Source organism: Bos javanicus, chromosome 11, assembly GCF_032452875.1.
Source record: "Bos javanicus breed banteng chromosome 11, ARS-OSU_banteng_1.0, whole genome shotgun sequence".
Classification (NCBI taxonomy): Eukaryota; Metazoa; Chordata; class Mammalia; order Artiodactyla; family Bovidae; genus Bos; species Bos javanicus.
In genome coordinates, this window is record NC_083878.1 from 19,643,627 (window position 1) to 19,660,346 (window position 16,720).

The following is a 16,720-nucleotide window of genomic DNA, read 5'->3' on the forward strand; positions in this document are numbered from 1 at the left end:
GCTCAACTGGTAAAGAATCCTCCTGCAATGCAGGAGGCCTCGGTTCAATTCGTGGTCGGGAAGATCCCCTGGAGAAGTGATAGGCTACCCACTCCAGTATTCACTGACTTCCCGGGTGGCTCAGATGATAAAGAATCTGCCTGCAATGTGGGAGACCTGGGCTCAATCTCTGGGTTGGGAAGATCCTCTGGAGGAGGGTATGGCAATCCACTCCAGTATTCTTGCCTGGAGAATCCCCATGGACAGAGGAGCCTGGCGGGCTACAGTCCACGGGGTCACAAAGAGTCGGACACGACTGAGCGACTAAGGACAGTACAGCATGGCATAACTCCATATAAGCAGAATACTATGTCACTCATTATCACAGTAAAACTGTTTTTGTTTGATCATCCAGTTCAACATCAAACACAGAGGTATTCCAATGAAGACTAAATAAAGCCCATGGGTTAGCACTTAATATTCTAGGATCTTTGTCATACCTTTCCCTTGGCATGAGGAATGCCCAAAGGACACTGATGAACTCCACCTAACAAAGCAGCCATTGCAAAACTGTATCCACTAACAGCTTCTGGCGAGGTTTTTAAGCTGTTGAGCCGTTCTGCACATCTGTCTAGAAATGGCGTCAGCTGGAAAGGTAACGCCACAGCCACACAGCGCAAACACCAGGCAGCAGCCAGGCGAGCTGCCATGCTTGGATGGAGAAGCACTGAGGTCACAGTCTCCAAAAGGCCTAAAAAAATACTCAAAATTACTCTTTAATGAAGTCACACAATTTAATGAGTTAAAAGACTATGTATAACACCACCATTAATATTGTGTTACAATTTTACACAGATACTTTCAGAACTGCTGCCAAAAAACACACACATCTCAACTCATAAACAGGTAAGTACTTTAAAGGAAAGTTTTCTACAAAGAACATAGTACAATTATATCCAATGAATTATAAAATGCTGATTATTCAATAAAGTTTAGAAACAAAACTACCATGACTGTTTGTCTCTCAAAGCATTATTTTAATATTTAATTCAAGATTCATTATCACAGTGAATCCTAAATAAAACCCAACTTTTAATGGATGATTTAAACTGCTAATTACCATGTTAAGCAACCAATTGGGAGTGTATCAATCACTCCTATGACTTTTAAAAATATTGAAAAAATATTCCAGCCTATAAGTGAACAGCACACCTATAGATGCTTCCTGAATAAGAGGGGACGCGGTGGCATTCAGGCTCTGCACCAGGCTCCCGAGCTCCTGCAGGGCACAGACCATCACATGCTGGCTTGCCGCAATGTCTGCTGCTCCAGACTTGTTCTCCCCACTAGTGTCATTCACTACCGCTTCTGGAAGCACAAAATCAGGTACGGAATGTAGGTGAATTAAACCATGATATAATTTTTTGATCTAAACAAGTTTATGTTTTTAAATTATACAAGCTGAATGCCTGTTAAGAACTGTATTTGTATCCCTAATAATTCAGTTCAGTTCAGTTGCTCAGTCGTGTCCGACTCTTTGCAACCCCATGAATCGCAGCATGACAGGCCTCCCTGTCCATCACCAACTCCTGGAGTTCACTCAAACTCATGTCCATCAAGTTGGTGATACCATCCAACCATCTCATCCTCTGCCATCCCCTTCTCCTCCTGCCCCCAATCCCTCCCAGCATCAGAGTCTTTTCCAGTGAGTCAACTCTTCACATGAGGTGGCCAAAGTACTGGAGTTTCAGCTTTAGCATCATTCCTTCCAAAGAACACCCAGGACTGATTTCCTTTAGGATGGACTGGTTGGATCTTCTTGCAGTCCAAAGGACTCTCAAGAGTCTTCTCCAACACCACAGTTCAAAAGCATCAATTCTTCGGTGCTCAGCTTTCTTCACAGTCCAACTCTCACATCCATACATGACTACTGGAAAAACCATAGCCTTGACTAGACGGACCTTTGTTGGCAAAGTAATGTCTCTGCTTTTGAATATGCTATCTGGGTTGGTCATAACTTTCCTTCCAAGGAGTAAGCGTCTTTTAATTTCATGGCTACAATCACCATCTGCAGTGATTTTGGAGCCCCAAAAAATAAAGTCTGACACTGTTTCCCCATCTATTTCCCATGAAGTGATGGGACCAGATGCCATGATCTTCAGCAAAGCGTGAACCGTGAACTTCCAGATGTTCACGCTGGATTTAGAAAAGGCAGAGGAACCAGAGATCAAATTGCCAACATCCGCTGGATCATGGAAAAAGCAAGAGAGTTCCAGAAAAACATCTATTTCTGCTTCATTGACTATGCCAAAGCCTTTGTGTGGATCACAATAAACTGTGGAAAATTCTGAAAGAGATGGGAATACCAGACCACCTGATCTGCCTCTTGAGAAATTTGTATGCAGGTCAGGAAGCAACAGTTAGAACTGGACATGGAACAACACACTGGTTCCAAATAGGAAAATGAGTACGTCAAGGCTGTATACTGTCACCCTGCTTATTTAACTTATACGCAGAGTACATCATATAAGTTAAATATACGGGCTGGAAGAAGCACAAGCTGGAATCAAGATTGCCGGGAGAAATATCAATATCCAGATGACACCACCCTTATGGCAGAAAGTGAAGAGGAACTAAAAAGCCTCTTGATGAAAGTGAGAGGAGAGTGAAAAAGTTGGCTTAAAGCTCAACATTCAGAAAACTAAGATCTCTAATAATTAGGAAAACACAAATCAAAATTACAATGATAAAAAAATCAATGATGCCCCTAGTACACATTCAGTAAACATTAGGAGCTATTATTGTTACTTTATCATTATCACCGCTATTTTAAGAGCTGCAATGTGTTGGCAGCATCATTGTCAAATTACAGACGAGAAAGAGTATCTATAAAGAGGGTGACTTTAGAATTTCTTACTGGGATGTTCCTCAAAGTTTCCATTAATGTTTTTGAGCCTTTCCCCCATCTTTTAGCTTCCAATACAATTGATATGTATTTAATCATGAAACAACTAAAAACTCCTTGTCAAATTACTGATTAAGACTATATCCTGGCCCATAAATTCCAGATACATAGCACTGTGTTTAATTTTTTTTACCATTTTAAAAATCAAGTGACTAATCAATCTATGACCTTAAGACTCTAAAATGACAGTAACAAACTTTCTTATCTTATTTACATTCATTATGAATTAACAGGCTATAAAATATAGAATAATAGGAAATAACAGATTAATACATTATGGACTAAAATTAAACATTTCTTTTCTCCTTAGATACTTCTGGACTTGGAAACGCATGGACTCTTTCTTTTGGTTACTAAATTAGAAGTTCCCTAAACAAGTGTTATCTGTGTGGCTTGCTATTTTACTCCCAGCATTTGGCAGTGTTTTTGGCACTCAAACATTTCTTCAATGAATCAACAAACAAATATCTTCAAAGTTGTGAATCTAGGACAGATTACTACTTTAACATATCTAACAATACCTCATTTGAACATCTTTTAATTCCTAACTTTCAGTTAGTCCATTTAAAATATGATTTACCTAGTAAGCTACTAACTATAACAAAAAAAATTCACTTTCATTAATTTTATAGGAATTAATTCTCTAAATATAAAGTCCTAGATATTATAGTCATTAAATTCTTATTTCTAAAGATATGTTAGGCAATATAATTTTCTTGATTAATGTATATATTCTGTAATGTATAATCACTGCAGATGGTGATTGCAGCCATGAAATTAAAAGATGCTTACTCCTTGGAAGGAAAGTTATGACCAACCTAGATAGCATATTCAAAAGCAAAGACCTTACTTTGCCAACAAAGGTCCGTCTAGTCAAGGCTATGGTTTTTCCAGTGGTCGTGTATGGATGTGAGAGTTGGACTGTGAAGAAAGCTGAGCGCCAAAGAATTGATGCTTTTGAACTGTGGTGTTGGAGAAGACTCTTGAGAGTCCCTTGGACTGCAAGGAGATCCAACCAGTCCATTCTGAAGGAGATCAGCCCTGGGATTTCTTTGGAAGCAATGATGCTAAAGCTGAAACTCCAGTACTTTGGCCACCTCATGTGAAGAGTTGACTCACTGGAAAAGACTCTGATGCTGGGAGGGATTGGGGGCAGGAGGAGAAGGGGATGGCAGAGGATGAGATGGTTGGATGGTATCACCAACTTGATGGACATGAGTTTGAGTGAACTCCGGGAGTTGGTGATGGACAGGGAGGCCTGTCATGCTGCGATTCATGGGGTCACAAAGAGTCAGACACAAATGAGCGACTGAACTGAACTGAACTGAGTGTATATTCGCAACAGTGATAAAATAAACTATCTCACAGAATTTATATTTTACCTTGCATTAGTTCCCTAACTGTATTATAAGCACCAAGAAGACAGTAACTTTATCCTACTTACTGTTCAAAACCTGAATTACTGCTTTGCAATCTCAAATACTCCATAACTATTTGTTAATCTGAAAAAGTTATAAAATTGATATTGCCTAGAAGAGGGTTTCTTTTAATTATGAATTACTGAGGCTCCACAGTATACTCTGTAATGCGTTAAAAATCACCTGTAACTGTTTTTAAGTCTTCATATTAACCTAATAAGGGTGAGGAAAACAACATGTATTTATAAAACAACAGGCTCCAAGAAGAAAAACCATAATAGGTTATCCCTCAAAGATTCCTCAATATGCTACTGCATACCAGGAGAACTATAAAATCAGTAAAGGTACTAGAAATAAAACAGAAAAAACCTAATCTTACAAACACACTACCCAAATATTAAAAAACTCCAACTTACTGTAATTATATGTTGTTTTAATATCAAGTAAGAGTACAATAAAAATGACTATTAAAACACAGTCAGGGACTTCCTTGGTAGTCCAGTGGCTAAGACTCCTTACTTCTAGTGCATGGGGTGCAGGTTCAATCCCTGATTGGGAAATTAAAATTCCACATGCTGCATGGCGTGTTGGAAAAAAAGAAGAAAAAAAAAAAAAGACACATTCCAGAAAGAGATATGAACTAATCAGATCTATCAGTATTTATTAAGGATAGCAATAAAGAACTAAATGACTAAATAATCAAGAACACATACCATGACATCAATTCTTACCTACTGCTTTCATTTGTTTTCCAATCGCCTGGCATATTTCTTTGGCAGCTGCAATCTGGGCTTTTTCACCTAGCAAACTGCCCACAGTAGCTCTTAAAATAAAGGAGACACATCGTCTGGAATACACAGCCTCCACATGTGTTTGTGTTGCCCGAGGATGGGAAACCAGATCAAGTACATGAGACAAGAATGTAGCAAAACTACGCTCCAACCACTGGCCACCCAATGTTGTTACAAAAACAACATATGCCTGTAAATAGATGAAGATACAACTTCAGGTAAATTTATATACACGAACTGAAATTACAGATAAAACAACTACATAAATAACTGATGACAGCATGCAAAATAACTTATCTTTGAGATTACAATTGAGAAAATTTAAAACTTGAGACCTTTTTAGTACTTGTAGCATAGGATTTACTGGTTGAAGTATCTTTAACTAAACACAGTTGTTGGGATAATAGCTTCACGAAGAACATAAAGAGAGTGGTGTGAGTGGGAAGAAAAGGTGAAATCACCCTGGGGATGACGGTGATGGAGGTGATGTATTTGTGTTGGTGTGTGCACTCAGTCGTGGCCAACTCTCTGCGACCCCATGGACTATAGCTCATCAGGCTCCTCTGTCCATAGGATTTTCCCAGCAAGAATACTGCAGTGGGTTGCCATTTCCTACTTCAAGGGATCTTCCCGACCCAGGGATCAAACCCATGTCTCTTGCAACTCCTGCATTGACAAGTGGATTCTTTACCACCGAGCCACCTGGGAAGCCCTGATGAAGATGATATAGTAATAAGCCCCAACATGCTAAATAAATGCTGACCTAGAACTGTAAAACATTTGCTTATGACTACTAGATTGAAATGATTTACTGCTATTTTACATTTGTTTCTGGAACAAGGTATAATTGGATGATTTTGACTAAGATCACAAAAAAATCATTTCATTTTAATGTGTGTGTGCTCAGTTGTGTCCAACTCTTTGTATTAGATGTTAACTATTATTATTATATTATTAACTGCAATATCTTATTTGGTATTAATTATTATTCTGAAATTATCTCACATAAGGTTTAACTTCATAAGCACATTGGTGATTAAGCAATGATGATAAATCCAAAGAACCAACCAATATGTTTAGCTACAAGGGTTGTTGAAAACATTAAAATCTAAATTCTTCAAGCTACTTGAATAAAATTTCAATTAAAACTAACCTATTCTACACCTGATTTTCTACCAAGTAAAATTTGGGAAAATTTTGTTACAGATAGATGTAGCAGATGCAGGTTTATTCACACATCATTAAGCATCTAATGTTCCATATAAGCATGTAATTTACAATTTGAATATAATTCATTCATTTAGTAAGAGAAATGCTTTGAAAGACATTTTTTAATTATTAAATTACAGATAGCATTAAAAATCTCTGTATGTGCTATTACTTAGTACAAGTCTTCGATGAAATTTCACAAGTGATATGAACAGAATTCTTTTATACATATATATCACAAACCTGGGTAACTCCAACTCTCACTTCACGATTAACAGACCCTCCAACTTTTAACATTTCTCCACCACTCTTTAAGAAACCTGACCCTCCACGCAGAAATCCTGTGGCCATGAGTTCTAAGACTTCATCAAAGGTTGCTCGCTTCACATTCTGGCGCATTACTTTCAGGAAAAAAAAGCAAATTTATAAAGCAAATATGTTTTGCTATTTAAATGTTTTCTAATAATCTAGCTTTAAAACTCAAGCAATTATTTTTAAGGATACTTAAACTACTACAAAGGAGACAGAGTCATTTATTTTCTTATAATCTTACAATTTACAAAGTACTTGTAAAAATAAAAAATTTTAAGCAAAAAATGCTAAAAAAAAAAAAAAAAGGAAGGTGCTACAAATTAAAAACAATTCAATACTATGCCAAAACAGTCTAACAATTATGCTAACTTCATATGAGGAATACAACATCCATAGCAGGTAATGCTAATTGATCACAGCCCTCACTCCCAATTGAGATGGACACAATGAAACTTTGTCAAGACCATGCTTTCTGTACAACAGTTAACCTATGGGTTGAAATGTCACTGGACTGCAACCAACTTGCCACCCCTGGTAAAGAGCTGTCCTACTTCATAAAGTCCTTTCACATAGAGTAGCAAATACAATCCTCACAAAAATTCTGCCGAACAGGCATAAAGCTCATAATTAGGTACGTAGACTTTAGAATTTGATGCCTGGGTTTTGATTTCACTTAACAGAACACTCATTATACCACAAATGACACCATCTCTCTAAGCCTCAATTTCCTTGTTTATAAAATGAGAATAACAGCAATACTTAGGATTAATAGGGCTTTTGAGAGGATTAAATAAAGTAACTCTGCTATAATTCAGTGCCTTATACACAGTTAGCACTTAATGAATGTTACCTATCATCATTATCACTGTTACCTAATTCAAAGATTGAAATAATTATCATTAAAGATTAAAAGACCAAAGCTCAAAAGGTTTCACAGCAAATAAACGTAAGAGCTAGGACTTGAACCTGTAATCTGAATCTTTTTTCTACAATACAGAGATGGAGGAGGTGTGGGGACAACAGCAGAGCAGGGTTCACTCCACATCTACTCAGAGTTGTCCCTGAAGCATCTCCATGGAACGATGAGGCACAGGGGGGGAAATCAACACTGCCTCCGATTCTGCTTATAATAATGGTCAAGAAAAGAAAAATAATACTTTGCTATGAATGGAGATCTACTCTGCCCAGATTCTAGTCCCTGTACATTTGGACAGATACAAAACCACTCCATAAATCTTATTTGCTTAAATGTTCAACATACTTGCTACATGTAATCTTGTTCAGTATTATCATAAAAAACGTCCTGACCGTATCAAGGAAAAAGCCATGTGGGAACTTCTATTTTATGAAAATGCAGACAAGCATGTTTAACAATTTAAACTCTTTAAATTGATTTGCCTAGAAGTAGTACGTCATCTAGAAGGAAGCATTCCATATATCTTCAAATACCTGTTACAGTCTAGATTGGGGGCTGGAAAATAATACCTGTTGCTTGTTTTGGCATCAGTGCTGTAGCCATGACTGTTCCTAAGAGTTTAGACACTGCCACTCGTACCCCATAGTTAGAGTTTTCCAAAGCCTTGAAGCAGAGAGTGGCTATATTTTCCAGTTCAGCAGTCCACATGAACACAGCTTCATTCTGTAGTTCTAGGAGACACTGGAATTTAAAAAAAAATAATAATAAATGTATTAGAACTTCCACTTCCAGAGACAAAGGTAAGAAAAACCAGAATTATTCTCTCTTCTGAAATAACAACAACAACAAAACATGGACAAAATACATGAAACAACAGTTTGAAGACACTGGACATCAGGCAATGAAGAATGCTAATCCTTAAGAGATTAAAAACACAAATTGAACCCTACAGTTGTCCCAGCATACTCCCTTGAGATTCCAGCAGTGAGGAGGAAATACATAACCCTAAAGTCCTGTGTTAGAAAGAAGAGTCTCAGATCAATAATCTCAGCCTCTAACTAAGACACTAGATGACACAGAGCAAATTCAACACAAAGTAAGCAGGAAAATAGGAAACAATACAGTTAAGAGAGGAAGTCAATCAACCAGAAAACTGAAAAGCGGAAATGAAACCAAAAGCTGCTTCTTTGAAACAGCCGACACATCTGCTAAATCTCTAGCCAGACAGATGAGAAAAAAGAAAGACAAAACACAGATTATCAAAATTAGGAATGAGGAAGTCACATAACTGCAGATTCAATATATATTAAAAGGACAATATATTTAACAACTTAGATGAAACAGACAACTCACTCAAGAAACAGATAACCTGAATAGCCCAATATCTATTTTAAAAACTGAATTTGTAGTTTAAAATCTTTCCCCAAAGAAAACTGGAGACCCAGAGAGTTGTACTGATGAATTCAACCAAATGATTAAGTAAGAAATAATACCAATCCTATATAAACTCTTCCAGCAATTTGAAGAGAAGTGTATACTTTCCAACTCAACATACTGACCCTGATACTGAAATCTGACAAAGACACTACAAGGGAAGAAAACTACATACCAATACCTCCCATGGATGCAAAACTTGTACACAAACTTTTAATAACTCTAATCCAACAACATATAAAATGGATAATATATCATGACCCAGCAGGGTTTATCATAGGAATGAAAGACTGATTAAAATTCTAAAACTAATCAGTGAAATTCATTAGCAAGTTGGAAAAAATTCATTTTATTCATCTCATTAATGCTAAAGAAACATTTAACAGATTATAAGTAAAACTGGGGAAAACTGAACAAGATCAGTGGACTGTGTCAACGTCACTATTGTATTATGCCGCGTGTAATGCTATATGCTTTTTCAAGATATTACTGTTGGGGGGAACTGGGTATAAGTTTATAAAGATCTCTCTACTTTATTTCTTACAATTGCATGAAAACCTGCATACTATGCACTTAGTTACTCAGTCATGTCGGACTCTTTGTGACCCCATGGACTACAGCCACCAGGCTCCTCTGTCCATGGGGTTATCCAGGCAAGAATACTGAAGTGGGCTGCCATTCCTCCTCCAGGGGATCTTCTTGACTCAGGGATCAAACCTGTGCCACCTGCTCTGGCAGATGGTTTCTTTACCACTGAGCCGCTTGGGAAGCCCCTGCATGTAAAGCTACAATTATTTTACAATTATCCTAAAATAAAAAACTTAGAAAACAGAAACAACACTAGAAATAAAAATTTTTAAAAAAAAAACGCATTTGACAAAATCTAAAATTCATTCTTAACAAAAACTTCTTGGAAGGCTAGGAATATAAGGGTATTTCCTCAACCTGATAATGGTCATCAAAGAAAACTGACAGTTAACATCATACTTAATGGTGAAGGACTGAATATTTCCCCTTTAAGGATCAAGAACAAGAAAAGAATGTTGGCTCTCATGTTTTCTATTCAACACAGAACTGAAAGATCTGGTCAGGAAGTGCAGTAAGAAAGAAAAATATATAAAAGACATCCAGATTGGAAAAGAAGTAAAACTGTCTCTGTTCACAGACAACATGATTGTCTACATAGAACACGTGATAGAATCCATTTAAAAAGCTGACATAGGGACTTCCCTGGTGGTCCACTGGCTAAGACTCTGTACTTCCAATGCAGGGGGCCTGGGTTTGATCCCTGATCAGGGAACTAGATCCCACATGCCACAACTACAATCTGACACAGCCAAATAAATAAAACATTAAAAAAAAAAAAAAAAGCTGACATAGAATTAGTCACAGTTTAGGAAGGTTGGTTCATACAAGATCAATGTACAAAACAACTGTATTTCTCTATGTCAGCAATGAACAATTAGAAATTTAAAAAAATTTTTCATCAGTACTATTTGAAATAGTGTAAAAATATGAAATAGTTAACAATAAATCTCACAGAAGATATGCAAGATCTCTGCATCTGAAAACCACAAAATGCTGCTAAGAGTGATCAAAGAAGACCTAAATGAATGGGAGATAGAGATATCATATTTATGAGTTGGACTTAATGATAAGCTGTCATCTCTCCCCAAACTGATTTATAGACTTGGTGCAACCTGAATAAAAATTTCAGCATGCTATTTTGTAGAAATTTATAAGCTAAAATTTATATGGAAATGCAAAGGACTGAAAATACCCAAAACTATTTTGAAAAAGAAAATGTTGAAGGGCTGACACTACTTGATTTTAAGGCACTATAAAGTTGAGCTTCCCTGATAGCTCAGTTGGTAAAGAATCCACCTGCAATGCAGAAGACCCCGCTTTGATTCCTGGGTCGGAAGATCCGCTGGAGAAAGGATACACTACCCACTCCAGTATTCTTGGGCTTCCCTTGTGGCTCAGCTGGTAAAGAATCCGCCAGAATGCATGAGACCTGGGTTCGATCCCTGGGTTGGGAAGATCCCCTGATGAAGGGAAAGGCTACCCACTCCAGGATTCTGGCCTGGAGAATTCCATGGACCATATAGTCCATGGGGTCACAAAGAGTTGGACAGGACTGAGCAACTTTCACTTTCACCTTCAAAGTTACAGTAATCAAGAAAGGTACATCAAGATGGACGAACAGTTCAATGAAACTATTCAGAGATTTCAAAAACAGACTCACAAGTATATGGACAACTGATTTTCAACAAAGGTGCAAAGGCAATTTACTGAAGAAAAGACAGCCTTTTCAACATGGCACTAGAATGAGTAAATATTCATGTGGAAAGCAAAACAAAAAATCTTTGATGTATACCTTGCACTATATACAAAAAGTAACTCAAAGTGAATCATATACCCAAGTGTAAAATTATAAAACTCATTTGGAAAGAAACACAGGAGAAAGCTTGGGCTAGAAAACGTTTTCTCAGATACAATGCCGTGCTGTGCTTAGTTGCTCAGTCGTGTCTGACTCTTTGCTACTGCATGGACTGTAGCCTGCCAGACTCCCTGGACTGTAGCCCACTAGGCTCCTCTGTCCATGGGGATTCTCCAGGCAAGCTAGAGGGTTGTCATGCTCTCCTCCAGGGGATCTTCCCAACCAAGGGATCAAACCCAGGTCTCCCGAAGTGCAGGAGGATTCTTTACTGTCTGACCCACCAGAGAAGCCCATGAATACCAGAGTGGGTAACCTATCCCTTCTCCAGGGGAAATTCCCAACCGAGGAATAAAACTGGGGTCTCCTGCACTGCAGGGGGAATTTTTTTTATCAGCTGAGCTATGCGGGAAGCCCCTTACATACAACACTAGAAGCATAATTAACATAAGAAAAATTGATCAATTGGACTTTGACAAAATTCAAAACTCCTCTTCTTAGAAAGGAACAATTTAGGGAATGAAAGACCATGGGGTGCGAGAAAATATTTGCAAATCACCTATGTGATAAAGAAATATATAAAGAACCTACAAAGCACTCTCAAAACTCAATAATAAGAAAACAACTCAATGCAAAAATTTTTTAATAGATTCATTATCAAAGATATGAATGGCAAATAGGCACCTAAAATATGACCATCATTAGTCTAGAAATGCAAATTAAAGCCACAATGAGATACCTGTACATATCTATAAGAATGGTTAAAAGTTAAAAGACTGGCAATACTCAATGTTGATAAGGGTCATGGAGAAAGAGGAAATTTCACAATACTTTGGAAAAGGTGGGAACTTCTCCAAAAATTAAATGTAAATCTAGAATATGATCCAATCATACCACTCCCACCTATTTATCCATGTGAAAGAAAAGCAGTGTCTATACAAAAACTAGTATACAGATGTTCACAGTAGCTTTTTTGGTAATAGCCAAAATTGGAAGCAACCTGAATACTTATAAGAGGTGAAGGAATACACCAATTGTGGTATATCCATACAATGAAATACTACTCAGCAATAAAAAGGAATGAACTATCGATACATGTAACAACACTGATAAATCTCAAAATAATTATGCTAAGTGAAAAAAGCCAGGCCAAAAAAAGGCACATACAACATTATTCCCTCCTATATATGACTCTAGAAAGAAATCAAACTAATCCATAGGAACAAAAATCATACCATATTTTAAAACAAAAAAAAATCATTGATTATTTAAGAGCAAGCAGGTTAAGAAGCAATGTTATAAACCAGCTGAGAACTAACCTTGGCAACTGCACATCGAACAGCCATTGACCTGTCAGTTAAGAGGGACCTGGCATTCTTGTAAATATCACGATGACAGGAAGCTGCGGCACCACCCAGTCCATTCAGAACTTTCTGTAGACTCATTAAGATTTCACTTCGCCCCTGAGACTACACATAAACATAAAGAAAATTCCACATTTAAATAAGAACACACTAATACACAAAACTTCTCTGGACCTAATGGCGTTAATTCTAAACATAAATAGTAAGCAATGAAATATAAAAAAGTATTCTAAAATGTAAAAATAATTATTAACTTCAACAAAATAATACCTGAGAAATTATGTTACAGTAAGTAAATATATTCTAATGTTACCAGGACCTGATGAAATGCAAATAATGAGAACATGACAGATTCAAAAGCTTCAAAATAATAATTTCTCAAGGATCCCAACTTTCAGAATGCAAAAAGTTACAAAAAGTACCTAAGTAATACAAAGCTTCTAAAAGAGGAATAAAATATCCAACAGTGTTTTAAAACTTCTCAGATCCATTCCAAACTATGAAATTATTGGGACTAATTTGAACTGTTGTTTTTGTACTGTTACAGTGTTTGATTCATATTTCTGATAGTATACTGATTTAAATATAGATCTCTTTCATTAGATCGTAAGCTTTTTCAGGTCAAGTGGTAGATCTTATCCATCTTTACAAGCCTAATGCCTGAGAATATGTCCTCAACTCTTCTTTAATAAATGAATAGACAAAGAGTTCTTAGAAGAGGTGCTGTCCAAGAAACCTTTAGTTTTCCTAGATAAAGAATAAGACTATGAGACCAGTGCTTGGTCTATTTTCAGTTAACCCCAACTGAGCAAAGAATTTTCAGAAGTAATAACAAATTGAAATGACAAAACAGAACTGTCTTTATATCATATTAGCTGCTGTGGATTGAATACTGTCCTGCCAAAAGACAAGATCAGTCCTATGCCCTGTTACCTGTAAACATGACTTTATTTGGAAGTAAGGTTCCCAGATAACCTTAGGAAGCATCACTATGAACAAAGCTAGTGGAGGTGATGGAATTCTAGCTGAGCTATCTCAAATCCTAAAAGATGATGCTGTGAAAGTGCTGCACCCAATATGCCAGCAAATTTGGAAAACTCAGCAGTGGCCACAGGACTGGAAAAGGTCAGTTTTCATTCCAATCCCAAAGAAAGGCAAAGCCAAAGAATGCTCAAACTACCGCACAATTGCACTCATCTCACACGCTAACAAAGTAATGCTCAAAATCCTCCAAGCCAGGCTTCAACAGTACGTGAACCATGAACTTCCAGATGTAAGCTGGATTTAGAAAAGGCAGAGGAACCAGAGATCAAATTGCCAACATCCGCTGGATCATCGAAAAAGCAAGAGATAAATATCTGTTTCTACTTTATTGACTACGCCAAAGCCTTTGACTCTGTGGATCACAACAAACTGTGGAAAATTCTGAAAGAGATGGGAATATCAGACCATCTGACCTGCCTCCTGAGAAATCTGTATTCAGGTCAGGAAGCAACAGTTAGAACTGGTCATGGAACAATACACTGGTTCCAAATAGGAAAAGGAGTACCTCAAGGCTGTATATTGTCACCCTGCTTATTTAACTTATATGCAGAGTACACCATGAGAAATGCTGGAGTAGATGAAGCACAAGCTGGAATCAAGATTGCCAGGAGAAATATCAATAACCTCAGATATGCAGATGACACCACCCTTATGGCAGAAAGCGAAGAAAAACTTAAGAGCCTCTTGATGAAAGTGAAAGAGGAGAGTGAAAAAGTTGGCTTAAAGCTCAACATTCAGAAAACTAAGATCATGGCATCTGGTCCCATCACTTCATGGCAAATAGATGGGAACAGTGGAAACAGTGTCAGACTTTATTTTTTTGGGCTCCAAAATCACTGCAGATGGTGACTGCAGCCATAAAATTAAAAGATGCTTACTCCTTGGAAGGAAAGTTATCACCAACCTAGAAAGCATATTAAAAAGCAGAGACATTACTTTGCCAACAAAAGTCCATGTAGTCAAAGCTATGGTTTTTCCAGTGGTCATGTATGGATGTGAGAGTTGGACTATAAAGAAAGCTGAGCGCCAAATAATTGATGCTTTTGAACTGTGGTGTTGGAGAAGACTCTTGAGAGTCCCTTGGACTGCAAGGAGATAAAACCAGTTCATCCTAAAGGAAATCAGTCCTGAATATTCACTGGAAGGACTGATGTTGAAGCTGAAATTCCAATAGTATGGCCACCTGATGCAAAGAACTGACTTATCTGAAAAAACCCTGATACTGGGAAAGATTGAAGGCAAGACGAGAAGGGGATGAGAGAGGATGAGATGGTTGGATGGCACCAATGACCCAGTGGACATGAGTTTGAGTGAACTCCGGGAGTTGGTGATGGACAGGGAAGCCTGGCGTGCTACAGTCCATGGGATTGCAAAGAATAAAACACGACTGAGCAACTGAACTGAACTGAGAGAGAAACGAAATCAAGTAAAGATCAGGGCTAACCCTAATTCAATGACTGGAACCCTTATCCTATGAGAATTTGGACACAGAACCAGATGCATAGGTAGACCACCATATGACAGCAGAGACAGAGACACGAGAGCTGTATCTGCACACTCAGGGATACCACCAAATGCCCAGGACTGCCAGTAGCAATGAGAAACTAAGAAGGCAAGGAAGCATCATTCCCAAGAGGCATCAGAGGAAAAATGGCCCTGCTCATAACTTGACTTCATACATAAACCTCCAGAATTGGGACCCAATAAATTTCTGTTAAGCCACCCATTCTGTGGTAATTTATTCAGGCAGCCCTAGAAAACTAATACATTAGCTATGGTACAAAAAACCAATATGGCACTACAAAAATATCCCTGGGATTAATGTAAACCTCTTCTTTGTTAAGGAAAAGCATTATTTCCTTTCTCCTTGAAATATGAGGAACTATGCATCAAAACAAGGGGCAAGTAATATTCTTTACAAGTAATAATTTTAAATTACCCTCTTGCTGAGCCATATGAGTAATGCACTTAACAGAAAAAAGGAAAACATAGGTTCTAACTAACACCGAACTCCCACCACAAGCAAAACATTGAATACTTGTAAAACTTACCTCTGCACTCTTCAGAGATTTCAAAAGATTATTCACTGTTTCTGGAAATGCACTGCCTAACATTCTCCCCATTTTTTCATAAAATGCTCCAACACAAGCCACTGCAGCCCTGTAAGAAGTGACATTTTCATCAGTCACTGTTCAGATTAATAATTTTGTCATTTTTTTAATTTTCAGAAATCAACTTGTATCTGTGCAGGATATTTTTGTCCACAAATTTTAAACTTTCAATAACACCTTGTTGATCACTGACTAGCATAAAAAAATCTATAAATAATAAATGCTGGAGAGGATATAAGGAAAAGGGAACCTTCCTACATTGGTGAGAATGTAAACTGGTATAGCCACTATGAAAAACAGCACTGATATGGAGGTTCCTCAAAAAACTGAAAATATCACCACCATATGATTCAGTAATCCCATTTCTGGGCATATATTCACAAAAACCAAAAACTCTTTAATTCAAAAATACACATGCACCCACCCCAATGTTCATAGCAGCACAACAGCCAAAACATGGAAACAACCCAATGACCATCAACAGATGGCACAATGGCAACAGAACAGATGACAGCTTAAGAAGATGTGGTGTATATATACACAATTGAATATTACTTAGCCATAAAAAAGAATGAAATACTGCCATTTACAGCAACATGGATGGACCCAGAGAATATCATAGCAAGTAAAATAAGCCAGTCTGAGAAAAACAAGTAGTATTTGATATCACTTATTTGTGGGATCTAAAAGATAATACAAATGAATCTACATACAAAACAAAAAGAGACTCAGAGATA

General features: G+C 37.3%; 1 protein-coding gene across 4 annotated transcripts in view; it reads right to left on the reverse strand.

The window, feature by feature from the left end:
- The window catches only part of HEATR5B (HEAT repeat containing 5B), a 102,555-nt gene that overhangs the window by 77,874 nt on the left and 7,961 nt on the right, over nucleotides 1-16,720 (reverse strand). For 3 of the 4 annotated variants that reach the window (XM_061432074.1, XM_061432072.1, XM_061432073.1), the window contains exons 4-10: nucleotides 15,924-16,032; nucleotides 12,784-12,933; nucleotides 8,160-8,331; nucleotides 6,606-6,763; nucleotides 5,094-5,343; nucleotides 1,192-1,347; nucleotides 480-730 (exon numbers count right to left, since the gene is read on the reverse strand). In XM_061432074.1, the coding sequence (XP_061288058.1) occupies nucleotides 480-730; nucleotides 1,192-1,347; nucleotides 5,094-5,343; nucleotides 6,606-6,763; nucleotides 8,160-8,331; nucleotides 12,784-12,933; nucleotides 15,924-16,032 (1,246 nt within the window). Of the gene's footprint in view, nucleotides 1-479; nucleotides 731-1,191; nucleotides 1,348-5,093; nucleotides 5,344-6,605; nucleotides 6,764-8,159; nucleotides 8,332-12,783; nucleotides 12,934-13,373; nucleotides 13,571-15,923; nucleotides 16,033-16,720 lie in introns of those variants that run through there. The other variant, XM_061432075.1, reaches the window with a different exon arrangement.